This window comes from Mustelus asterias, unplaced genomic scaffold (genome assembly GCF_964213995.1).
Source record: "Mustelus asterias unplaced genomic scaffold, sMusAst1.hap1.1 HAP1_SCAFFOLD_779, whole genome shotgun sequence".
In the NCBI taxonomy this organism is placed as follows: Eukaryota; Metazoa; Chordata; class Chondrichthyes; order Carcharhiniformes; family Triakidae; genus Mustelus; species Mustelus asterias.
Genome location: NW_027590726.1, coordinates 61,025 through 88,686, shown reverse-complemented (window position 1 = coordinate 88,686; position 27,662 = coordinate 61,025). Strand labels below are relative to the sequence as shown.

At 45.7% G+C, this 27,662-nt stretch overlaps 1 protein-coding gene across 1 annotated transcript in view; it reads right to left on the bottom strand.

Moving 5' to 3' along the window:
• The window catches only part of LOC144487409 (uncharacterized), a gene marked incomplete at its 5' end in the record, with an annotated part of 137,585 nt that overhangs the window by 73,446 nt on the left and 36,477 nt on the right, over nucleotides 1-27,662 (bottom strand). The window contains 3 exons of the mRNA XM_078205500.1: nucleotides 4,435-4,599; nucleotides 4,693-4,769; nucleotides 9,655-9,793. Coding sequence (XP_078061626.1) covers nucleotides 4,435-4,599; nucleotides 4,693-4,769; nucleotides 9,655-9,793 — 381 coding nt within the window. The remainder of the gene's footprint in view (nucleotides 1-4,434; nucleotides 4,600-4,692; nucleotides 4,770-9,654; nucleotides 9,794-27,662) is intronic.

Sequence of the window (27,662 nt, the reverse complement as noted above, 5' to 3'; positions counted from 1 at the left end):
CATCTTATATGTTTCAATAAGATCCCCTCTTAGCCGCCGCCTTTCCAGCGAAAACAATCCCAAATCCCTCAGCCTCTCCTCATAGGATCTCCCCTCCATACCAGGCAACATCCTGGTAAACCTCCTCTGCACCCTCTCCAAAGCCTCCACATCCTTCCTGTAATGTGGGGACCAGAACTGCACACAGTACTCCAAGTGCGGCCGCACCAGAGTTGTGTACAGTTGCAACATAACGCTACGACTCCTAAATTCAATCCCCCTACCAATAAACGCCAAGACACCATATGCCTTCTTAACAACCTTATCTACTTGATTCCCAACTTTCAGGGATCTATGCACACATACACCTAGATCCCTCTGCTCCTCCACACTATTCAAAGTCCTCCCGTTAGCCCTATACTCAACACATCTGTTATTCCTACCAAAGTGAATTACCTCACACTTCTCCGCATTAAACTCCATCCGCCACCTCTCGGCCCAACTTTGCAACCTGTCTAAGTCTTCCTGCAAACTACGACACCCTTCCTCACTGTCTACCACACCACCGACTTTGGTGTCATCAGCAAATTTGCTAATCCACCCAACTATACCCTCATCCAGATCATTAATAAATATTACAAACAGCAGTGGCCCCAAAACAGATCCCTGAGGTACACCACTTGTAACCGCACTCCATGATGAATATTTACTATCAACCACCACCCTCTGTTTCCTATCCGCTAGCCAATTCCTGATCCAATTTCCTAGATCACCCCCAATCCCATACATCTGCATTTTCTGCAGAAGCCTACCATGGTGAACCTTATCAAACGCCTTACTAAAATCCATATATACCACGTCCACTGCCTTGCCCCCATCCACCTCCTTGGTCACTTTCTCAAAAAACTCAATAAGGTTAGTAAGGCACGACCTACCTGCCACAAAACCATGCTGACTATCACCTATCAATTCATTACTCTCCAAATAATTATAAATCCTATCCCTTATAATTTTTTCCAACATCTTGCCGACAACAGAAGTGAGACTCACCGGTCTATAATTCCCGGGGAAGTCTCTGTTCCCCTTCTTAAACAATGGGACAACATTCGCTAACCTCCAATCTTCTGGTACTATACCAGAGGCCAACGACGACCTGAAGATCAGAGCCAGAGGCTCTGCAATCACTTCTCTTGCCTCCCAGAGAATCCTTGGATAAATCCCATCCGGACCAGGGGATTTATCTATTTTCAGACCCTCCAGAATATCCTGCACATCCTCCTTATCAACTGTAATACTGTCTATTCTACTCCCTTGCAACCCAGTGTCCTCCTCAGCTATATTCATGTCCCCTTGCGTGAACACCGAAGAGAAATATTGGTTCAATGCTTCACCAATCTCCTCCGGTTCCACACATAACTTCCCTCTGCCATCTATAACTGGCCCTAAACTTGCCCTAACCAACCTTCTGTTCTTGACATACCTATAGAACGCCTTAGGATTCTCTTTAACCCTATCCGCCAAAGTCTTCTCATGTCCGTAGTGTCGCGACAAAAGCTGGGGGTTCTTTGTACAATGGGTTTCAGGATGCCCTCGACATAGCCGGAGAGGTTCTCGCACAGAGTCCCATTGCCCGATACGATGGGACAGCCGGGTGTGTTTGCCTTGTGTATCTTCGGGAGGCAGTAGAGATCTCCAACTCGGGGAGTACGATAGCCAGTTACCTATCCAATTGGCCAACTTTCTCTCTATCCCACACCTCCTTACTTTCATCAAAGCCGACCATGGGGGACCTTATCAAACGCCTTACTAAAATCCACGTATATGACATCAACTGCCCTACCTTCATCAACACACTTAGTTACCTCCTCAAAAGATTCTATCAAATTTGTGAGACACGACTTGCCCTTCACGAATCCGTGCTGACTATCCCGGATTAATCCGCATCTTTCTAAATGGTCGTAAATCCCATCCCGAAGGACCTTTTCCATCAACTTACCAACCACCGAAGTAAGACTAACCGGCCTATAATTACCAGGGTCATTTCTATATCTTTTCTTAAACAGAGGAACAACATTCGCCACTCTCCGGTCCTCTGGCACCATCCCCGTGGACAGTGAGGACCCAAAGATCAAAGCCAAAGGCTCTGCAATCTCATCCCTTGCCTCCCAAAGAATCCAAGGATATATTTCATCAGGCCCAGGGGACTTATCGAGCTTCAGTTTATTCAAAACTGCTAGTACATCCTCCCTCTGAACATCTACTTCCTCCAGCCTATTAGCCTGTCACACCTTCTCTTCCTCAAAAATATGGCCCCTCTCCTTGGTGAACCCTGAAGAAAAGTATTCATTCATCACCTCTCCTATCTCTACTGACTCCATACACAAGTTCCCACTACTGTCCTTGACCGGCCCTAACCTCACCCTGGTCATTCTTTTATTCCTCACATAAGAGTAAAAAGCCTTGGGGTTTTCCTTGATCCGACCCGCCAAGGACTTCTCATGCCCCTTCCTAGCTCTCCTAAGCCCCTTTTTCAGCTCATTCCTTGCTAACTTGTAACCTTCAATCGAGCCATCTGAACCTTGTTTCCTCATCCCTACATAAGCTTCCCTCTTCCTTTTCACAAGACATTCCACCTCTTTTGTGAACCATGGTTCCCTCACTCGGCCATTTCCTCCCTGCCTGACAGAGACATACCTATCAAGGACACTCAGTATTTGTTCCTTGAAAAAGTTCCACTTTTCATTAGTGCCTTTCCCTGACAGTTCCTGTTCCCATCTTATGCCCCCTAATTCTTGCCTAATTGCATCATAATTACCTCTCCCCCAATTATAAACCTTGCCCTGCCGTACGGCCCTACCCCTGTCCATTGCAATAACAAAAGACACCGAATTGTTGATACGATCTCCAAAGTGCTCTCCCACAACCAAATCTAACACTTGGCCCGGTTCATTTCCCAGTACCAAATCCAATGTGGCCCCACCTCTTGTCGGCCTATCCACATATTGTGTCAGGAAACCCTCCTGCACACTGATGCGCGATTAATTCACTCGGGAGGCTAGGTCATACCCGGGAATAAAGGCTTTTATTCGCAACAAGAAAAGAGCATACTGCTTAACAATACTATCCCAGACTAAGGGCCACTAGGAAGTAGCAGTGACCTTTATACTCCTATAAGAAGGCGGAGCCAAACGGAGTGTACCACAGAACAATGCTAACAGGTGGAACACCCCAACCCTAACCCCAACAGTAACAAGAGTAACATATGTACAAGTACCCATAGTGGTAACCATCTATGGTTCACCACACACACACTGCACAAAAACTGCCCCATCCGAACTATTCGACCGACAAAGGTTCCAATCAATATTTGGAAAGTTAAAGTCCCCCATGACAACTACCCTGTGACCCCCACACATATCCATAATCTGCTTAGCAATTTCTTCCTCCACATCTCTATTACTATTTGGGGACCTATAGTAAACTCCTAACAACGTGACCGCTCCTTTCCTATTTCTAACTTCAGCCCATATTACCTCAGTAGGCAGATTCCCCTCGAAGTGCCTTTCCGCAGCCGTTAAACTATCCCTGATTAACAATGCTTCTCCTCCACCTCTTTTACCAGCTTCCCTATAGTTACTGAAACATCTGTACCCCGGAACGTCCAGCAACCATTCCTGTCCTTGTTCTACCCATGTCTCCGTAATGGCCACAACGACGTAGTCCCAAGTACCAATCCACGTCCCAAGTTCATCTACCTTGTTTCGGATGCTCCTTGCATTGCAGTAGACACACTTCAACCCACCTCCCTGTCTACTGGTACCCACCCTTGACCTTGATACCTTCTCCAATACCTCACTACCCTCAACACTGACTTCCGGACTACAATTCCTTTTCCCACCCCTTGTGGTCCCCTCTGGTCAGAGGCTGCTAACGCCAGAATGAGCTGTTTATTGCCACTCTGCTTTCTGCCTGTTAACCAATCTTTAATCGATGCCAGTATATTACCTCCTATCCCAACGCTTTATTTGTGTTGACCAACTTTCCATTGCTGACCTGATTAAAAGCCTTCTGAAACTCCAGGAACACTGCATCCACTTTTCTCAATTATGTTAGGAATATCCTCACAAACCTCCAACATGTTTGTCAAACGTGATTCACCATTGATTAATCCATGTTGACTATGCCCAATCACATCTTCATTCTCAAAGTGTCTATTCCACAACTCCTTGAGAATTAATTATTTTAATTTCCCTCCTTGTGCAGGAAGGTTAGTGAGTGAGTGAAGGGCGACAAACGGGCTATCAGAGTGTCTGAATCATTTCCCTTTGCTAAAAATTATACTTTGAGTGTCAGTCCCTTACGAAACAGAGGCTCTCGTGTAACTTTGTCAGTTGAGCTGCTGAGCTGGTACATCCCAGAGTTTTCTCTTTACATCATTTCCAAACACCAATGTACCTGTGCAGTAAGCGAGGGAACAGACACGTGGCTTCTTCAACTCATAAACAAAGAAATTGGAGCAGCGTTTGATCTTTATTTCTTGGTGCCAGCGACAGGTGTTTCCACTCCAGTGAAAACAAACTGTCCTCTTTACTATCCCTTCACGCAGACTGGGATGAGATCCTGAAATGAGGAATAGAAAGATTGAAAAGTGTCTCCAGTGTGAATTGTGTTGGACAGTCAATGTCAATCTGATGTAACAGAGTCTGAAATTACCTCTTAACCAGCCTGTGGCGTGTGTGGAGCAACGTCTTGCTGGAACAACAGTCTCAGGAATGGTCGAACTACCAGGACTGAAAGGACAATCACACAGTTCATCGCTGTACTGATGCAATCCAAATAAAAAGAGGCTGCAAATACTCAGCTGGTCAGGCAGCCTCTGCGGCGAGAAACAGAATAACGTTACCCTTTGTGACGAACCATCTTCAGAGCAGAGGAGTTATCACAACACCAAACATTAACTCTGTTTATTTCCAGAGATGCTGGCTGACCTGCTGTATATTTCCAGCATTTTATTTTTGTTATTTCATTATTTTAAGGAAGAGGTGTGTGAAATATTAAATGAGATTAGCTCAGTGAGGGAGGAAATATGAAGATGTTTACCATCCTTGAAAGTGGATATGTCCCCAGGCAGAGACAATTCATACCGGAGGCTGCTGAGGAAAGCAAGGGAAGATGTAACAAAGACACAAAGCATCTTCACCCATCAACTGTGCCTATAGATGTGGAGCTGGAAAAGTAATGACATTGATTAAGAGACAGCCGGAGTAATTACAGAGCATTCAGCCTCATGTCTGTGGTGGGAAAATAATGGGAAATAATTCTGTGAAATAATAGAAATCATCATTTGGGAAGGTTTAAATAAATTTGAGTCAGAATGGATTTGTTCAAATAAGTCAAGTCTCAATAACTTGATTACATTGATTGGCAAAGTAACATGGAGAGTTGATGAGTGTAACATATATGATATAGTCCACAAGGGTTTTAGCAAGAGCTTTGACAAGGTCAAACAAGACTCACTCGTCAGGAAATTGGAAGGAGAGTTGGATGCCAATTGTCTCAATGTCAGAAGCAAAGGGTTGTGGGTAGTGTGGTTATTGAGATTGGAAGGTTATTCCCAGTGGAATTCCAGAGGGATCTGTACTGAGTTCCTTGTGTTCTTGTGGTAGTGTCAATGAAATGGAATTAAAAGTTGGGGACATGAATAAGATGTCTGCAGCAGAGATGAAAATCGTTCATGCGCTTGATAGTGAGGAAGAAAGCTGTAAACAGCAGGAAGATATCGATGGATTGGTCAGGTGGGTAGATGTGTGAGCAATAGAACTCAATGTGGAGAAGTGTGAGGGAATGGGTTTTGGGAGGACAAACACTGGATGGAGAACACACAATGAATGGTGGATATTGAGGTGAGTGGTGGAGCAGAGGGATCTTGGAGTATATGTCTATTGATTGCTGATGATAGCGCGACAGGAAAATAAGGTGCTCAAGATGATGCTGTAGAGATTTTTCTTTATTGATCAAGGACACGATTAGAAGAGGAAGGAGGTGTTTCTCTAATTGTATAAAACAATTGTTAGAGCACAAATAGAGTACAGTGTACAGTTCTGGTCACCACATCACCAAAAGAGTCTGGTAGAGACAATTGATGAGGATGGCCGGCACGGTGGCACAGTGGTTAGCACTGCTGCCTCACAGTGCCAGGGACCCGGGTTCGATTCCCGGCTTGGGTCACTGTCTGTGTGGAGTTTGCACATTCTCCCCATGTCTGCGTGGGTTTCCTCCGGGTGCTCCAGTTTCCTCCAGGGGCAATAGCCAATATAAGTGCATGGGGTTGTGGGGATGTGGCCTAGTGTGACTGTGGTTGGTGCAGACTCGATGGGCCAAATGGCCTTCTTCCACACTGTGGGATTCTATGAGATGTTGGAACATTTTATTCAGGAGGGGAGATTTCATTCTGACATATAACATCAGGAGGTATCTGGATTGAGTGGATTAGGAAGAATCGGTTTTCATTTGCAGAGAGGTCAATGTCCAGGGAGCAAAGATTGAGAATAATTGTGGGAACATTGAGTGGGGGGCGCTGAGGAGGAGTATTTCCACACACCGAGTGGTGTGAACCTCACAGAGCTAGAAGGTGGCACTCTGCTTTTTCAACCAGTATGGATACAATGGATCGAATGGCCTCGTACTGCACCCTGAATTTTAACATGTTTAAACATATTGCCACCCATCCCAGCAAGTCACTTTCCTCTCAGTCACAGAATCGAAAAATGAAACAGTGCAGAAGAGGCCCTTCAGCCCGTCAAGTCTGCATTGATACGTGAGAATCCCCTGACCTTCATACCTAATTCTGGTTACCACCTCTTGGCCCGTAGCCTTGAATGTTATGGCATACCAAGTGCTCATCCAGGTACTTTTGAAAGGATGTGAGGCAACCTGACTCTACCACCCACCAAGGCAGCACATTCCACACCATCACCACCCTCTGGGTAAAATCATTTTCCCTCACATCCATCCTAAGTTTCCTGCCTCTCACCTTGAACTTGGGCCCGTGTGACTGACCCTTCAACTAAGGGGAACAGCTTCTCCCTATTCACTCTGTTCATGTCTCTCAGAATCTTGTACACTTCGATCAGCTCGCCCCTCAGCCTTCTCTGCTCCAGTGAGAACAACCCAAGCCTCTCCAACCTCTCTTCATAACTTAACAGTTCTATCCCAGGCAGCATCCTAGTGGATGGATAATGTGGTGACGAGAACTGCACACAGGACTCTAGCTGTGGCCTCACCAAAGTCCGATACAACTCCAACATAACCTCCCTGCTTTTGTAATCTCTGCCTCCAATAATAAAGGCAAGTGTTTCATATGACTTTTTCACCACCCTACTAATTGTGCTTCTTCCTTCGGTGATCTATGTACAAACATGCCAAGGTCCCTTTTTTCCTCAGAGAGTTCTTAGTGTCATGCCATTCATTGAATACTTCCTTGTCAAATTACTCCTTCCAAACTCATACTTTTCAGGGTTAAATTCCATCTGCCCCTGATCTGCCCATTTGACTATCCCATCTATATCTTCCTGGACCCAACACATTCATATATATAATTAACACCCGACCAATCTTTGTGTCATCTGAAAACTTACTCATCCAGCCCCTCAACATAGTCATTGGTGCCATTAATATAAATGACAAATAATATCAGACCCAGCACAGATCTCTGTGGTACGTGACTAGACGCTGGCTTCCAGTCACAAAAGTAACCTTCTGTCATCACCCTCTGTCTACAACAACTAAGCCAATTTTTAATCCTCATTAAGTTACTCTGTATCCCATGTTCATTTGCCTTCTTTATAAGACTCCTATGTGAGACCTTTTCAAAGGCTTTCACACTTGGAATACTGTGTACAGTTCTGGTCACTCTGTTAGAAAAATATAATATTAAATTATATGGAGAGCGTACAGTGTACAGAAAAGAGTTACCAGGATGTTGCCTAGTATGGAGCATATTAGCTATGAGGAGAGGTTGGAGAAACTTGGTTTGTACTCACTGGAACGATAGAGGTTGAGGGGCGACCTGATAGAAGTCTACAAGGTTATGAGGGTCATGGATAGAGTAGATAGTCAGAAGCTTTTTCCCAGGGTGGAAGAGTCATTTACTTGGGGAGTATAGGTTTAAGGTGCGAGGGGCAAAGTTTAAAGGAGATGTATGAGGCATGTTTTTAACACAGAGGGTGGTGCGTGCCTGGAACTCGCTGCCGGGGCAGGTAGTGGAAGCAGATATGGTCGTGACTTTTAAGGGGCGTCTTGACAAATACATGAATAGGATGGGAATGGAGGGATAAGAAGGGTAGGGGGTTTTAGTTCAGCATGGTTGGTGCAGGTTTGGAGGGCCGAAGGGCTTGTTCCTGTGCTGTAATTCTCTGGAGTGTTGGAGGCTTAGGGGTGATCTTATAGAAGTCAATAAAATAATGAGGGGCATAGATCAGCTTGAACGTCAATATTTTTTCCCAAAGGTAGGGGAGTCTAAAACTAGAGGGCATAGGTTTAAGGGAGAGGGTAGAGATACAGAAGTGTCCAGAGGGGCAATTCTTTCACACAGAGGGTGGTCAGTATCTAGAACAAGCTGCCAGATGCGGTAGTAGTAGAGGCGGGTACAATTTTGTCTTTTAAAAAGCGTTTAGACAGTTACATGTATAAGATGGGTCTATAGGGATATGGGCCAAACGTGGGAAAGTGGGACTAGCTTAGGGGTTACAAAAATTTGGGCGGCACGGTAGCACAGTGGTTAGCACTGCTGCTTCACAGCTCCAGGGTCCCAGGTTCGATTCCCGGCTCGGGTCACTGTCTGTGTGGAGTTTGCACATTCTCCTCGTGTCTGCGTGGGTTTCCTCTGGGTGCTCCGGTTTCCTCCCACAGTCCAAAGATGTGCGGGTTAGGTTGATTGGCCAGGTTCAAAATTGCCCCTTAGAGTCCTGAGATGCGTAGGTTAGAGGGATTAGCAAGTAAATATGTGGGGATAGGGCCTGGGTGGGATTGTGGTCGGTGCAGACTCGATGGGCCGAATGGCCTCCTTCTGCACTGTAGGGTTTCTATGATTTCTATGATTTCTATAAAAAGGGCAGCATGGTTAAGTTGGGCCAAAGGGCCTGTTTCCATGCTGTAAACTTCTATGACTCTGACTCCACAAAACTGGTCACCTCCTAAAAAAAATCAATGAAATTTGTTAGGCATGACCTCCCTCCGATAAAGCCATGCTGACCTAACCTCTCCAAGTGGAAATAGATGCTGTCCTTCAGAATTTCCTCCAATGGATTACCTACCACTGATGTGAAACTCACTGGTCTGTCGTTTATGATGTCTTATGTCTACAACCCTTCTGAAACAGCAGAACCACATTATCTGTCGTCTGAGCCCCTGCAATCTACTTCCTCGCCTTCCACAGCAGCTTGGGACACAATTCATCTGGAGCTGGAGATTTGTCCGATTTGGAGCCTGCAAACAGCTCCAATACCTTGTTCTTTCCTGTGTCACACCTCAGTGTCTCTCTCCCAATATTCCCCATGCTTCACTCTGTAGAATGCGCATCTTCCCTTTCCCAGTATTCCCTTTGCTCTGAATGATGATCCCAGTCTCTTTGCTGTTTCATTGACGGGTTTAACAGAGATTTCCCCTGGATCTTACCTTTTGAATCTGTACCATCCAAGAACAAGACTCTGATCACATTGAACCGAATCAGAACACAGATTCCCCACACAGTTTGTGCTCCTCCATGGCTGGTTCAGAACTCTGTGTTTTACACACGGGTCGAAGGATTTGGAGACTGCAGCTAAATAACAGCAAGATGTTTATTGTTAACAAAAAATTTCAGAAATGTTACACACTGGCTCGTCTCCATGGAGACATTTAAAATCCTCCATTTCAGCCATTTCTCTGATATCAAATCCTTGAAATGTCAGCTGGAAACTTTGCTCCTTTTTGAAACCAGTTTTCACTGCAATTCCCAGCTCAGTGAAACATCAGACTTTGTATTTTAAAATATTTATTCTTTCAGCCTGGAAATCGCCACTGAATTTCACACCCAGGTTGAAAACGTTTCCAGGGAGTGACCTGGAGCAGAGTCAACACTGTCGTCACTGTGTGTAATAAGATGATGCTCAGTTACATCTGGTGATGATCAGATCCAGCTGGTGACAATGTTCTCTACTTGTGACATGGTTTGTTCTGAAAGAACGTGTTAATTGTACAAAGCAGCAAAACTGAAGTAGTCTCTGCCTATTCTCATTTCTCTCTCCTTGATCATAACATCTGAGGCAGGAGGACCTCATGTTTGAGTTAAAGGGTGAATGTCAAGAACACGTTCTGAACTATTTGTGGGAGAATCTATTATTGAGTTCCTTGTATTGGAGCCTACACCTTGCTCACATATTCTCTCTGAACCCTTCCCCTGCCAGATGAAGGTGTAATCCTAGGAATCATAGAAACCCTGCAGAGCAGAAGGAGGCCTTTCGGCCCATCGAGTCTGCACCCACTGCAATCCCACCCAGAATCTATCCTCACAACTCCACACATTTACCCCGCCAATCCCTTGAACCTACACATCCAGAGACACTGCAGGACAATTTAGCATGGCCAATCAACCTAACCCGGACATATTTGGACTGTGGGAGGAAACCGGAGCACCTGGAGGAAACCCAAGCAGACACAGGGAGAATGTGCAAGCTTCAAACAGACATTCACCCAAGCCGGGAATCGAACCCAGGTCCCTGGAGCTGTGAGGCAGCAGTGCTAACCATTGTGCCACCGTTCCGCCCATGTTTTCCTTTCCATGATCCACTCTGGCTGAGCCGGGTCTCTCCTAGGGAAGATACCTCAATGTTCAGCCTATCAATTTCCATGTCCATCATGTTTGCATTATGGGCAATGATTAGCAAGCTACAAATTGTCTATCAGTCCTGTGATCCTGACGTTTGCATTGCCTATCGAAGAGTTGGCATTTTTTTTTTCAATTGTTTTTTTTTCCTGGCGCAATGGAATTCCATCCATTTGTTGAGCAGAGACTAAGCTCTAAGTGCCCATTGAAACAGGTAGACTGTGCCTTGCTAGTCAGTGACTGCCTAACCTGAGGTAGGTGCTGGTTGACCATTGGGGCACGATGGTCTCTCCCACAACCAGAGACAGCCCATAGCACTGTATCATAGAAATCATAGAAACCCTACAGTGCAGAAGGAGGCCATTCGGCCCATCGAGTCTGCACCGACCACAATCCCACCCAGGCCCTACCCCCACATATTTTACCCGCTAATCCCTCTAACCTACGCATCTTAGGATTCTAAGGGGCAATTTTTTTTAACCTGGCCAATCAACCTAACCCGCACATCTTTGGACTGTGGGAGGAAACCGGAGCACCCGGAGGAAACCCACGCAGACACGAGGAGAATGTGCAAACTCCACACAGACAGTGACCTGAGCCGGGAAATAAAACAAGTGGAGCCTTGGAGACCATGTCGAACTTCAAGAAAAGTTTTTATTCCACATGCATGAGGGAGAGATGAATTCGGGCCTGAAATCCCAGGCGGCTGCGAGTTCCCTCTGCTCATTGTAGATTCATACAGGCTATTATACTTTTCCGAGTTGCAAATTTTTATATTATCGTACTAATTCCTCAAGTTGGATACATGTATTTGTCAAGACGCCCCTTAAAAGTCACTATCGTATCTGCTTCCACTGCCTCCCCTGGCAGTGACTTCCAGGCACTCACCACCCTCTGTGTAAACAACTTGCTTCATACATCTCCTTTAAACCTTGCCCCTCGCAGCTTAAACCTATACCCCCAAGTAAATGACTCTTTCACCCTGGGAAAAAGCTTCTGACTATCTACTCTGTCCATGCCCCTCATAATTTTGTAGACCTCTATCAGTTTGCCCCTCAACCTCCATCGTTCCAGTGAGAACAAACCAAGTTTCTCCAACCTCTCCTCATAGCTAATGTCCTCCATACCAGGGCAACATCCTGGTAACAGAAAAGTACATTGTACGCTCTCCATATAATTTAATCTCATCATGCAAATACATTGTTCAGTTCATCCCTGCTAATCATCTCTCTGGACACTTCCTGTTTACCCGATTATAATGTCAAAGTGTTGTGTTTGCCCAACCGATCTACAATGATGTGTTAATTGCTCCCCCACTCTGCTCGGTGATCGTGTTTACCAGAAGACTATGATCTCCCTAGACAGTATGGAGCCTGGCTGTCTCAATGCCGGTTCTCCCACTGTCGTGATAACTCAGAAAGATCTTCTGCGCATTACAATTGTAAGGAGTAGGTAACATATATTAATCATTATCTGTCAGCGGAGCAGACCTCCAGCTGTCTGTGTTAACCCTTTTCTTCCCTCTGGTGAGGCCTGGCTCTCTGGGCTTGCTCTATGTACCCTGCATGTATTACACTGAAACTAAATAAAATATGAACGGACACATAAATTAAAATATAAAAGAAACGATCCCTGATATTGCCCTGCAACAAGAACCCATTCACTCTGCCAATCGAGTTGGCCTTATCACTCATCGCCGCTGTCCCAATGTTATGTCCGCCTTCTGCAGCAAAACTGGAAAGCCCACAAGACTGGGCAACATTTTTGAAAAGCCTGGGCTGCCTGAATATCCTGGTTATGCCCAACGGAATGCCATGAACTGTGTGTGGCATTAGCTTGCTTGCAGCCATTGCTGGAAGGATGATACATTCAGATATCTGTCTGCCACTGAGTTTTGTTGATGTGGAGATGCCGGCGTTGGACTGGGGTAAACACAGTAACCCTGTTTGAGAGCAGATTTCCACTCCATCTGATGAAACAGCAGCGCTCCGAAAGCTGGTGGCTTTTGCTACCAAATAAACCTGTTGGACTTTAACCTGGTGTTGTTAAAACTGTTACTGAGTTTTGTTGGCACGGTTTTACTCCCTTAGCCTACAACTCTCCCACAGTATGCTCAAGGCAGTGGAGCTAACCACCCAAAGCTGGGAGGTTGGCTCATGAGTATCAGGATGTGTCCATATGCCGGTGACCTCGTGTCCTGGGGCCTGAGGCTCCTTCGGGTTCCTCTGAAGATTTAACCTGGGGCTGTTTCCATATGTCACCATGAGGAGACACAGCTGAGGATCTGCCAATGAAGAGGCTGTGTACTGACACAGAGAGATTTATACATTTGACTCCCGCTCTTTCACATTGCTACTAGCCAATGGTCTGGGCTGAGAATGAGAATCAAAGTAGCACACAAAAATGGGAAACATCTCCACGCTATTCAGCCACACACTAGACACATGAATCAGCTGTGCACACACTGACACTAATCCCCTTGCATTATCCATTCCTATTCAGACTCTGACTCCTCTTTTCCCATCCTACCTTTCTTTTCCAGATGTATTCTGGAATATTTATATCCTGACCTTGGCCACGATGGAACCATGGGGCAGAATTGGATGTTGCCCCGTTGGTGGCTTTCCAGGAGATGAGTGACTGCCTGTAGAATTCCGCAAATGTCCTTCCCACTGGGCTGTCGTCCACCCCATCTCTCCTCAATTTTACAGTGGGATAAGCAAAGTCGAGGCCATTCCACCCACCCTCACTCCTATTCAGTTCCCTAAGTGGCCAATCAATGATTACTTAAGGACCATTTCCCAGCCAGTGGCAATGTTCAGGCTGGTGGGTGGAGTTCAAGGTCATGCATGGGGGGAAGAGGGAAGTGGGGAGGGGGTGAGACAGCTTGTTCAGCCCTCGGGTGAGAAAAGTGGGGGACCTTATTTCAACATCAGGTGACACCCTCACAGGGTCCGTCCCCAGTTGGTGTTCTCTCCACCAGCTTCTCCTCCAACATCATAGAATCCCTACAGTGCAGAAGGAGGCCATTCGGTCCATCATGCCTGCATTGACAACCATCCCACCCAGGCCCGAACCCCATAACCCCATGTATTTACCCTGCTAGTCTCCCTGACACTAAGGGGCAATTTAGCATGGCCAATCCATCTAATTCGCACATTTTTGGACCATGGGAAGAAGATGGATCACTGGGGAGAATGTACAAACTCCACACATACAGTGACCCGAGGCTGGAATTGAACCCGGGTCCCTGGCGCTGTGAGGCAGCAGTGCTAACCACTCTGCCACCATGCAACATCCCCACCACCTGTGCCCACCCCTCAGGTTTCAGTTCTTCTTCCAGCCCTGAGACACATTACCTACTCCTGGACTCCCAGGATTCAGTGTGGGGTCAACTTAGAATTCCAGCTCTGTGCCCCACAGCTTCAGGTGCTGCTGGGATTAGAGAGCTGCCGACCAATGAAATGAGCGCTCAGCCCTCTGAGGGGGGCGGATGCCCCATCTCAAGCCAATGAACTCTCCCTGTGGAGATCAGAGCCATTTCTCTCAATTGGTGCCATTATTATTTTCTTATTGTGAATCTTTTGAACAATCGACATTGAGGTTTCTAATGATCTTTTCATTATTATTCACGGAGACAGTTTTAGTTTTGAACTCTCAGCGGGTAACTTTATGGCTTCGCTTAATCTGAGACTGGAAAATCCTGCCCGACGTCAACGGACATTTCCATTGTCCTCTTCGATTCCATGGCAGGTGGGGTGGTAAAATTCCGGTGCCCAACTCTGCCCCTCCCACTCTGCCCTTCAATTCTGCCTCTTGAACTCTGGCCCTTGAACCCAGCCTCTCCCACTCTGCCTCTCCCACTCTGCCCCTCACACTCTGCCCCTCACACTCTGCCCCTCACACTCTGCCCCTCACACTCTGCCCCTCACACTTGGCCCCTCACACTCTGCCCTCACACTCTGCTCCTCACACTCTGCCCCTCCCACTCTGCCACTTGAACCCAGCCCCGCCCACTCTGCCCCTCCCACTCTGTCACTTGAACCCAGCCCCTCCCACTTTACCCCGCCTTTACTCAAATCTCTACATCCTGCATTTTCCCTTCCTCCACTCCCTCACCTTCCTCCAATCTCTCGCTTCCCTCCAATCCCTCACCTTTCTCCACCCATAGAATCGTAGAATCATAGAATCCCTACAGTGCAGAAGGAGGCCATTTGACCCACCTAGTCTGCACTGACCACAATCCCACCCAGGCCCTATTCCCATAACCCCACATATTTACCCTGTTAATCCCCTGACACTAGGGGTCAACTTAGCATGGCCAATCCAGTGAACCCGCGCATCTGTGGGAGGAAAATGAAGAAAACCCACACAAAAGCGGGGAGAAGGTGCAGACTCTGCACAGTGACACGAGGCCGGAATTGAACCTGGGACCCTGGCACTGTAAAGCAGCAGTGCTAACCACTATGCTATTGTGCTGCCCCACTCACCTCCCTCCATCCCCATGCCCTCCTCCACCCACTCACCTCCCTCCACCCCCTCGCCTCACTCTACTCACTTGCCTCCTTCCAATCCAATGATTGAGGGTGATTTAGTGGTTTGGATCAGGAATTGGCTTGCTGTAAGAAAACAGAGGGTGGTGGTTGATGGGAAATATTCATCCTGGAGTTCAGTTACTAGTGGTGTACCGCAAGGATCTGTTTTGGGCCACTGCTGTTTGTCATTTTTATTAATGACCTGGATGAGGGCGTGGAAGGATGGATTAGCAAATTTGCGGATGACACTAAAGTCGGTGGAGTTGTGGACAGTGCAGAGGGAAGTGGCAGGTTACAGAGGGACATAGGTAAGCTGCAGAGCTGGGCTGAGAGGTGGCAAATGGAGTTTAATGCGGAAAAGTGTGAAGTGATTCACTTTGGAAGGAGTAACAGGAATACAGAGTACTGGGCTAATGGTAAGATACTTGGTGGTGTGGATGAACAGAGAGATCTCGGTGTCCATGTGCATAGATCCCTGAAAGTTGGCACCCAGGTTGTTAAGAAGGCATACGGAGTGTTAGCTTTTATTGGTAGAGGGATTGAGTTTCGGAGCCAGGAGGTCATGCTGCAACTGTACAAAACTCTGGTGCGGCCGCATTTGGAGCATTGTGTACAGTTCTGGTCGCCGTATTATAGGAAAGATGTGGAAGTGTTGGAAAGGGTGCAGAGGAGATTTACCAGGATGTTGCCTGGTATGGTGGGAAAATCGTATGAGGAAAGGCTGAGGGGCTTGAGGTTGTTTTCGTTAGAGAGAAGAAGGTTAAGAGGTGACTTAATAGAGGCATACAAGATGATCAGAGGATTAGATAGGGTGGAAATTGAGAGCCTTTTTCCTCGGATGGTGATGGCTAACACGAGGGGACATAGCTTTAAATTGAGGGGTGAGAGATATAGGACAGATATTCGAGGTAGGTTCTTTACTCAGAGAGTAGTAAGGGCGTGGAATGCCCTGCCTGCAGCAGTAGTGGACTCATCAACATTAAGAGCATTCAAATGGTTATTGGATAAACATATGGATGATATTGGAATAGTGTAGATTAGAGGGGCTTTAGATTGGTTCCACTGGTCGGCGCAACATCGAGGGCCGAAGGGCCTGTACTGCGCTGTAATGTTCTATGTTCTATGTTCTAATCCATCGTCTCCCTCCAATCTCTCACCTCCCTCCACTGCCTCACCCAGTGTCTTGTTTTTTTAAAGACTAATGCATCAGTTGTAGGTTTTGGCAGGACTGTAGCCCCCAGCCATGCTAAAGGTGCAGCTCCCTACCCCTGGGCACTTGATGCCCACACCACCCTGAGGCACAAATCTGTCACACTCTGTGCCAGATTGGCATGTTGTTCAGGTAACAATCAACAGATAACAACCTTTCTAGCGTTTCAGAGCACAAATGCCTCCATACAGAACCAATCTCCAAGTATCCTTGGTTCCCAAAAAAACCACAATAACTGGATCCTCCCCCTCCCACTCCAGATTCCTCTCTGGCCATGGGGAGAAACATAAAAGTATAGTGTAGGAATAGAGATGTTTTACTGCAATTGTATAGGACATTGGTGAGGCCACACCTGGAATATTGTGCGTAATTTTGGTCTCCTTATCTGAGGAAGGATGTCCTGGCTATAGAGGGAACTCAGGGTTCTCTTGATGCTAACTTGCAGGTTGAGTTTGTAGTTAGGAAGGCAAATGCAATGTTAACATTCATTTTAAGAGGACGAGAACACAAAAGCAGGGGCTTGAAGTTTTATAAGGCTCCGGTCAGACCACATTTGGAATTATGTGAGCAATTTTGAGACCCGCACCTAAGGAAGGATGTGCTGGCCTTGGAGAGAATCCAGGGTAGTTTCACGAGAATGATCCCAGGAATGAAAAGCTTGATGCTTGAGAACTCTGGAACTGTACTCGATGGAGTTCAGAAGGATGAGGGGGGATCTCATTAAAACTTACAGGATACTGAAAGGCCTGGATAGAATGGACGTGGGGAAGATGTTTCCACTAGTAGGAGATACTAGGATCCAAGGGCACAGCTTCAGAGTAAAGGAACAACCCTTTAGAACCGAGATGAGGAGGAATTTCTTCAGCCAGACGGTGGTGAATGTGTGGAATTCTTTGCCACAGAAGGCTATGGAGGCCAGTTCATTGAGTGTATTGAAGGCTGAGATACATAGGTCCTTGATTGGTAAGGGGATCAAAAGTTACAGGCAAAAGGCGGGAGAATGAGATTGAGAAAGATATCAGCTATGATTGAATGGCGGAACAGGCTCGATGGGCTCAATGGCCTCATTCTGCTCCTATAATTTATGGAATGCAGCGAAGGTTTACCAGGATGATTCCTGGGATGGCAGGTCTGTCATATGAGGAGAGACAAAGCCTGTTAGGATTCTATGCACTGGTGTTTAGAAGAGTGAGGGGATCCCATAGAAACTTATAAAACTCTAACAGGGTCAGACAGGGTAGATTCAGAAAGAATGTTCCTGATGGTGGGGGAGTCCAGAACTAGGGGTCATAATTTTAGGATAAGGGGGAAACCTTTTAGAACTGAGTTGAGGAGAAATTTCTTCACCCAGAGGGTGGTGAATGTATGGAATTCACTCCCACAGAATGTAGTTGAGGCCAAACCGTTGTCTGATTTGAAGAAGAAACTAGATATAGCTCTTGGGGCTAAAGAGATCAAGGGATGTGGGGGGAAGAAGGGGATCAGGATATTGAATTTGATGATCAGTGTAGAATGATATAAAATAAAGGGCGATTGCCAGGCAGTGTGAGGGTTTTTGTTTAATCAACTTAGATGTAGATTCACTTTAAATCAATGGGGAGCAAGTTTGTTCGTAATTGTAATTACTAACAAGTCTCCTGGCCCTGCTGGAATGCATCCCAGTGTATTAAAAGAGATGGCAAGGAAATACCAAATGCACGAGTGGTAATTTACCAAAATTTGCTGGACTCTGGAGTGGTCCCCACAGATTTTAAAACAGCAAATGTGGCGCCACTGTTTAAAAAAGGAGGTTGACAAAAGGCGGGTAACTATAGGCCAGTTAGCTTAACTTCTGTAGCAGGGAAAATGCTTGAATCTTTCATCAAGGAAGAAATAGCGAGACATCTGGATATAAATTGTCCCATTGGTAAGACGTAGCATGGGTTCATGAAGGGAAGGTCATGTTTGACTAATTTGGTGGAATTCCTTGAGAACATTACATGTGCAGTGGACAATGGGGAACTTGCGGATGTGGTGTATCTGAATTTCCAGAAGGCATTTGACAAGGTGCCGTACCAAAGACTGCTGCACAAGATAAAGGTGCACGGTGTTACGTGTAATGTATTAGCATGGATAGAGAATTGGTTAACTAACAGAAAGCAAAGAGTGAGGCTCAATGAGTGTTTTTCTGGTTGGCGATCAGTGACTAGTGGTGTGCCTCAGGGATCAGTGTTGGGACCGCAATTGTTTACGACTTACATAGATGATTTGGAATTGGGGACCAAGTGTGGTCTGTCAAAATTCGCAGATGACACTAAGATGAGTGGCAGAGCAAAGTGTGCAGAGGGCGCTGAAAGTCTGCAAAGGGATAGAGATAGTCTAAGTGAGTGGGCGAGGGTCTGGCAGATGGAGTACAATGTTGGTAAATGTGAGGTCATCCATTTTGGTAGGAATAACAGCAAAATGAACTATTATTTAAATGATAACAAATTGCAGCATGCTGCTGTGCAGAGGGACCTGGGTGTCCTTGTGCAAAAATCACAAGGAGTTGGTTTGCAGGTGCAGCAGCTAACTAAGAAGGCAAATGGAACTTTGTCCTTCATTGCACAGATCCTTGAAAGTGACGTCACACAGGTGGAGAAGGTGGTGAAGAAGGCATATGGCATGCTTGCCTTTATAGGACGGGGCATAGAGTATAAAAGTTGGGGTCTGATGTTGCAGATGTATAGAACGTTGGTTTGGCCGCATCTGGAATACTGCGTCCAGTTCTGGTCGCCACACTACCAGAAGGACGTGGAGGCTTTGGAGAGAGTACAGAGGAGGTTTACCAGGATGTTGCCTGGTATGGAGGGGCTTAGTTACGAGGAGAGATTGGGTAAACTGGGGTTGTTCTCCCTGGAAAGACGGAGGATGAGGGGAGACTTAATAGAGGTGTATAAAATTATGAAAGGCATAGATAGGGTGAACGGTGGGAAGCTTTTCCCCAGGTCGGTGGTGACGTTCACGAGGGGTCATAGGTTCAAGGTGAAGGGGGGGAGGTTTAACACAGATATCAGACAGACATATTTTACACAGAGGGTGGTGGGGGCCTGGAATGCGCTGCCAGGCAAGGTGGTGGAGGCGGACACACTGGGAACGTTTAAGACTTATCTAGACAGCCATATGAACGGAGTGGGGATGGAGGGATACAAAAGAATGGTCTAGTTTGGACCAGGGAGCGGCGCGGGCTTGGAGGGCCGAAGGGCCTGTTCCTGTGCTGTATTGTTCTTTGTTCTTTGTTCTTTGTTCTTGCTCGAGGGATGGAGTTTAAAAACAGTGAGGTTATGTTGCAGCTGTATAACACAGAACATAGAAAAGATACAGCACAAACAGGCCCTTCGGCCCACAAGTTGCGCCGAACATGTCCCTACCTACTAGGCTTACCTATAACCCTCTATGTTACGAACGTCCATGAACCTATCCAAACGTCTCTTAAAAAACCCCATCGAATTCGCCTCCACCACCACTACCGGCAGCCGATTCCACGCACCCACCACCCTCTGAGTGAAAAACTTACCCCTAACATCTCCTTTGTACCTATTCACCAGCACCTTAAACCTGTGATCTCTTGTGGCAACCATATCAGCCCTGGGTAAAGGCCTCTGAGAATCCACTCTATCAATACCTCTCAACATCTTATACACCTCTATCAAGTCACCTGTCATCCTTCGCTTCTCCAAGGAGAAAAGATCTAGCTCTCTCAACCTATCCTCATAAGGCATGCCACCTAATCCAGGCAATATCCTTGTAAATCTCCTCTGCACCCTTCCTATTGCTTCCACATCCTTTCTGTGATGAGGCGACCAGAACTGGGCACAGTACTCCAGGTGGGGTCTGACCAGGGTCCTATACAGCTGCAGCATTATCTCCCGATTTCTAAACACAATTCCTCTATTGATGAAGACCAGTATTCCATACGCCTTCTTAACCACAGCCTCTACCTGCGACGCTGCTTTGAGCGTCCTATGAACCCGGACCCCAAGATCCTTCTGATCTTCCACACTGCCAAGTGTCTTACCCTTAATATTATATTCTTTCACCCTATTCGACCTGCCAAAATGAACCACCACACACTTATCTGGGTTGAAGTCCATCTGCCACTTCTCCGCTCAGTCTTGCATCTTATCTATGTCTCGTTGCAACTGCTGACATCCCTCTACACTATTCACAACCCCACCAACCTTCGTGTCATCAGCAAACTTGCCAACCCATCCTTCCACTTCCTCATCCAGGTCACTTATAAAAATCACAAAGAGCAAGGGTCCCAGAACAGATCCCTGGTGCACTCCACTGGTGACTGACCTCCATGCTGAAAAAGACCCATCTACAACCACTCTTTGCCTTCTGTGGGCAAGACAGTTCTGAATCCACAAGGCAATGTCCCCTTGTATCCCATGCCCATTCACTTTCTGCATAAGCCTTGCATGGGGCACCTTATCAAACGTCTTGCTGAAATCCATATAAACTACATCTACTGCTCTTCCCTCATCTATGTGTCTAGTTACATCTTTAAAAAATTCAATTAGGCTCGTAAGGCATGATCTGCCTCGGACAAAGCCATGCTGGCTATTTCTGATCACACTATTCCTCTCCAGATGTTCATAAATCTTTCCCATCTTATCTTCTTGCTCCTAACATACTTGTAGAATGCCTTGGGGTTTTCCTTTATCCTGTCTGCCAAGGCCTTCTCATGACCCCTTCTTGCTCTTCTAATTTCCCTCTTAAGTTCCTTCCTACTAGTCGTATACTCATCTAGATTTCTAACAGTACCTAGTTCCCTGAACCTTTTGTAGGTTTTTCTAAGGTGCTGGTGAGGCCACACCTGGAGTACTGTGTACAGTTTTGGTCTCCTTACTTGAGAAAGGCTATACTAGCACTGGAGGGGATGCAGAGGAGATTCACTAGGTTGATTCCGGAGTTGAGAGGGTTGGCTTATGAAGAGAGACTGAGTACAAAGAACAAAGAAAATTACAGCACAGGAAGGCCCTTCGGCCCTCCAAGCCTTCACCGACCATGCTGCCTGACTGAACTAAAACCCTTCCGGGGACCATATCCCTCTAAACCCATCTATTCATGTACTTGTCAAGACGCCCCTTAAAAGTCACTGCCGTATCCGCTTCCACTACCTCCCCGGCAATGAGTTCTAGGCACCCACTACTCCCTGTGTAAAAGATCTGCCTTGTACATCTCCTTTAAACCTTGCCCCTCACACCTTAAACCTATGCCCCCTAGTAATTGACTCTTCCACCCTGGGGAAAAGGGAGTAGATGAGTGACAAAGATGATTGATGAGGGTAGGGCAATGGATGTTGTCTACATGGACTTCAGGAAGGCCTTTGACAAAGTCCCTCATGGCAGACTGGTGCAGAAGGTGAAATCGCATGGGATCAGAGGTGAGCTGGCAAGATGGATACAAAACTGGCTTGGTCAAAGAAGACAGAGGGTAGAAGTGGAAAGGGTGCATTTCTGAATGGAGGGCTGTGACAAGTGTCGTTGCTCAGGGATCAGTACTGAGACCTTTGCTGTTTGTAATATATACAAATGATTTGGAGGAAAATGTAACTGGTTTGATTCGTAAGTTTGTGGACGACACAAGGATTGGTGGATTTGCGAATAGCGATGAGGACCATCAGAGGATACAACAGGATATAGATCGGTTGGAGACTTGAGCGGAGAGATGGCAGATGGAGTTTAATCCGGACAAATGTGAGGCAATGCATTTTGGAAGGCCTAATACAGATAGGAAATATATAGTAAATGGCAGAACCCTTAAGAGTATTGATAGGCAAAGAGATCTGGATGTACAGGTACACAGGTCACTGACAGTGGCAATGCAGGTGGAGAAGTTAGTCAAGAAGGCATACGGCATGCTTGCCTTCATTGGCCAGGGCATTGAGTTTAAAAATTGGCAAGTCATGTTGCAGCTTTATAGAACCTTAGTTAGGCCGCACTTAGAATATAGTGTTCAATTCTGGTCGCCACACTACCAGAAGGATGTGGAGGCTTTGGAGAGGGTGCAGAAAAGATATACCAGGATGTTGTCTGGTATGGAGGGCATTAGCTATGAGGAGAGGTTGGAGAAACTTGGTTTGTTCTCAATGGAACGACGGAGGTTGAGGGGTGACTGATAGAAGTCTACAAGATTATGAGAGGCTTGGACAGAGTGGATAGTCAGAAGCTTTTTCCCAGGGTGGAAGAGTCAATTACTAGGGAGCACAGATTTAAGGTGCAAAGGACAGGGTTGAAAGGAGATGTACGAGGCATATTTTTTACACAGAGGGTGGTGGGTGCCTGGAACTCATTGCAGGGGGAGGTAGTGGAAGCGGATACAGTAGTGACTTTTAAGGGGCATCTGGACAAATACATGAATAGAATGGAATAGAGAGACAAATACATGAATAGGATGGGAATAGGGGGTAGGGGGTTTTAGTTAAGTCTGGCAGCATGGTTGGTGCAGGCTTGGAGGGCTGAAGGGCCATTTCCTGTGCTGTAATTTTCTTTGTTCTTTGTAGACTGGGGCTATACTCACTGGAATTCAGAAGAATGAGGGGAGACCTTATAGAAACATATAAGATTATGAAGGGAATAGATAAGATAGAAGCAGGGAAGTTGTTTCCACTGGTGGGTGAAACTAGAACTAGGGGCATAGCTTCAAAATAAGGGGGAGCAGATTTAGGACTGAGTTGAGGAGGAACTCCTTCACACAAAGGGTTGTGAATCTGTGGAATTCCCTGCCCAGTGAAGCAGTTGAGGCTACCTCATTGAATGTTTTTAAGGCAAGGATAGGGAAGGATAAGGCAAGGATGTTTTTAAAGCAAGGATGGGCGGCAGGGTAGCACAGTGGTTAGCACTGCTGCTTCACAGGTCCAGGGACCTGAGTTCTATTCCCGGCTTGGGTCACTGTCTGTGTGGAGTTTGCACATTCCCCTTGTGTCTGCGTGGGTTTCCTCCGGGTGCTCCGGGTTCCTCCCACAGTCCAAAGATGTGCGGGTTAGGTTGATTGGCCATGCTAAAAATTGCCCTTAGTGTCCTGGGATGCATAGGCCAGAGGGATTAGTGGGTAAATATGTAGGGATATGGGGGTAGGTCCTGTGTGGGATTATGGTTCGCTGCAGACTCGATGGGCCGAATGGCCTTTTTCTGTACTGTAGGGTTTCTATGATTCTATAAATAATTTTTTGAACAGTAAAGGAATTACAGAAAAACAGTAAAGGTGAGCGGGCGGGTAAGTGGAGCTGAGTCCACAAAAAGATCAGCCATGATCTTATTGAATGGCGGAGGACACTCGAGGGGCCAGATGGCCTACTCCTGCTCCTAGTTCTTATGTTCTTATGTAATTAGGTGTTTTAAATACTTTGTAGTTTTAAAGGTACATGCAATACCTTTAATTAGTCCACACTTATAAATATATCTTCTATACATTTTTAGAAGTTAAACAAAGGTTGTTTAACTTGTGAACAGTTACAGAGTGCCCTATGATACTAAATAGGAGTTAAATACATTCCTTTAAAGCACTCAACTGTTGGAATCACAAGGCCATAAAGGGCACTTAATTGCCTCACCAGACAACTTATCAGAAACAACTGATGCACGAGTGAGTTTTAATGAAGCGGCCTTCACAGTTTCTAATTAAAACAGAGATTCAGTTAACTTCTCTGACAAGGCCATAAAATACTAAGGCCCCTTTTATCAAGTGAAGGATGCCCATGTGAGACTGTTTTAGTGAAGATGCTTTGAGAGGCTGCTATCAAAATAGAGACATGATGTCTGACTAAGTGACTAAAGGATAGTTCACCAAGGCTTAGAGATGATATATTGGGGTATCCCAAGAGGTATCATGGTCACATAGATCAGGGTTGTTCAGTATTTCATTCTATTGGATCAATACATAATGTATGTCATTTGTAACACTTTTGATTGGATTGTGTCCAGCTGATTGTGAGCTGTAGAATTGTATAAACCAGGATGATTTTCTTGGGGGACTGGTTTTTTTGACCCATTGCGTCAAACCCCCTGCCCTTGCTAGCAAGTAAACTAAAGACAATCTGTCGGTTAAGTATCTTGTGTTAATGTGTGTTTGTGTTGAAGTCAAACTCAGAAGTCAAGATTTCGACATCCGCCATGATCAAAAAGAATGGGGGAGCAGGCTCAAAGGGCCGAATGGTCTACTGCTGCTTCTATGTTTCTATACGAAGTCTTGAACCCCAGCCCTGGACAGACTCAGGATTTTGGCTGCAAAGTCCGGTATCTACGCCCCTGACCATACTGTCTCCTATCATGAAGCTTCTTACTCTCCGTTCACTGGAAATGGCATCCTTCACCTTGATGCCAGGGTCATTCTACTTGCCCACCCTGCTTCTCATCCACACAGGTAACAAGCAGCTTGTACCCAATGGACAGAGTCAGGGGCTGAGGCTCCTCCATCACTATGTGCTCATTCCTCGTCCCTTTCTGACCTGCAGCCACATCGTCCTTTTCCTGACCATGGACCCACTGTTAGCTTCTGATTCCTGGAACAGAGTGTCCAGAGAACTCTTCCCCTTCGCAATGTTTGCAACTCAGACTCCAGCTCAGCAACTCTGAGCACAAGTTGCTTTTTCTGGCTGTCCGTGATTCTGATGTTTTCCACACATTCCCACATGTAGTCATGGACAACACATGTCTGTCTCACGTTACTTGTTGATTTGATAAGTCAAATAGCTAACTAACTGGGGAAACAAATGTTGAGTTATAATCTTATGGTTTAAAGATAAAAGAGCTACTGAAATGAAAAGAAAAAGAATAAAAAGCAGCAGTTTGTTCAGAAGGAAGAATTTCCAAAGTTAGCACCTCAGTCAGCTCCCCGGGCAAACTCTCTGACTTAGATGACTGTGTAAACTCTCTTGATCATCCTCAAATTCAAAATTAAAACTTTCCAAACACCCTTTTCTCTCTTACATATCTGATTCCTTTGTCACATCTCTAAGGTGACACATCTGCAGGTTTTTCGGGAAGATAACAAAATAACACAACTACTTATGTGGAGTGAAAGGGTTAATAATCTCACAAGTTTAAAAATCACACAAGCTGTAAGCTGTATCTCAGTCACAGAGGGGAAGCTATGTGAAAAGCACAGGTCTTAATTAAAGCAGACCCAGATAAGAGTCATGAACCATTGAATTGATGTGCAGCTTCAGCTCATGTTTGCCCATTAGAACAAGGAACAATGGAAAAGAAGGTTTATAGACCATTGGCCAGAGATATAGCTATCATTTCTTGATGATATAACATGCACAAGTTTTAATTGGACACTACACTCTTACGTATGCATGATGTAACCTTAATCAATAACTGCAAGTGGATAGAGATAGCTCCTGTACTTTTATTGGTATTTGCTCATTATTTGTCATTGAATTTGAAACTATAATTGCTTGTGTATTTCTGAATTCTGCACCCTGACTGGTCTGAGAGACTTATTCAGAGTCCTAAAGCACTGGAGTTTCTCAATAGATCATCTTGAAACCACTCCGTGACTTTGTCTGGCTACCTAAGGGGAAATGATAGTTTTAAATATCACAAGAAAAACATAACAGATTGGCAATGGAATGGGGCTTGCTCTGGCCAGAAAAAACTGTGACAACATCTTGGTCCGGTGAGTATGTTCTATATTAACAGCTGGATGCTGTTGTTAACCAATTGTAGTCAATATAAAGAGTGAAATCTGAAGCCAAAGTAAACTGGACCAGACAAAGGGAGTGAAATGGTGAAAGAAAAGGGGGACACCCTAGGGATTTTGTCAAAAGAACCGTGAGGGCGGAATGGTTAACAAGACCATGGGCCACGGCAAAATCCAAGAAGGTGAATGTCAACAAGGAGACGGCTGAAAAGGCAGAACTGGAATTTATTACTGACGAGGGAGGAGAAGCCATAAAAATGCTGGGAGCTTTTTTAAAACAAATCTGAGAAAGACAAGCTCTCTCTTAAATCAAGATTCCTAATGCAGTGCAGGTCGCCACAGCTGCAGAAAAATGTAACCAATATCTGTCCAGAGCAAGGGTGAGTTGGAAACTTGAATTACAGTTATAAAAGTAAGGAAAAGTAAGAGTGCAGAAAAGATTTACTAGGATGCTATCGGGACTTGATGGATTGAGTTATAAGGAGAGGCTGGATAGACTGTGACTTTTTTCTCTGGAGCGTAGGAGGCTGAGGGGTGACCTTATAGAGGTCTATAAAATAATGAGGGGCACAGATAAGGTAGATAGTCAATATCTTTTCCCAAAGGTAGGGGAGTCTAAAACTAGAGGGCATAGGTTTAAGGTGAGAGGGGAGAGATACAAAAGTGTCCAGAGGGGCAGTTTTTTCACACAGAGGGTGGTGAGTGTCTGGAACAAGCTGCCAGAGGTAGTAGTAGAGGCGGGTACAATTTTATCTTTTAAAAAGCATTTAGATAGTTACATGGGTACGATGGGTATAGAGGGATATGGGCCAAATGTGGGCAATTGGGATTAGCTTAGGGGTTTAAAAAAAAGGCGGCATGGACAGGTTGGGCCGAATGGCCTGTTTCCATGCTGTAAACCTCTTTGACTCTATGACACTATGACTTCTGGTTGGTTTACCTGGACATTTGTAAATTTGATAACTTTGGTTTTGAACTCAAGGTTTTTCCATCGAGGGAGATAACATTATGGGTTTTTAATTACAAGAATTTAGAAGGTTAAAAACAGAACCACAAGAATGCTTCTGTAATTCATTGTTGCTTAAAAGTGTGTGCTAAGTTTCTCTGCTTGTGTATAGAACAGTACAGCACAGAACAGGCCCTTCGGTCCACAATATTGTGCCGAACTTTATCTGAAACCAAGATCAAGCTATCCCACTCCCCATCATCCTGGTGTGCTCCATGTGCCTATCCAATAACCGCTGAAATGTTCCTAAAGTGTCTGACTCCACTATCACTGCAGGCAGTCCATTCCACACCCCAACCACTCTCTGCGTAAAGAACCTACCTCGGACATCCTTCCTATATCTCCCACCATGAACCCTATAGTTATGCCCCCTTGTAATAGCTCCATCCACCCGAG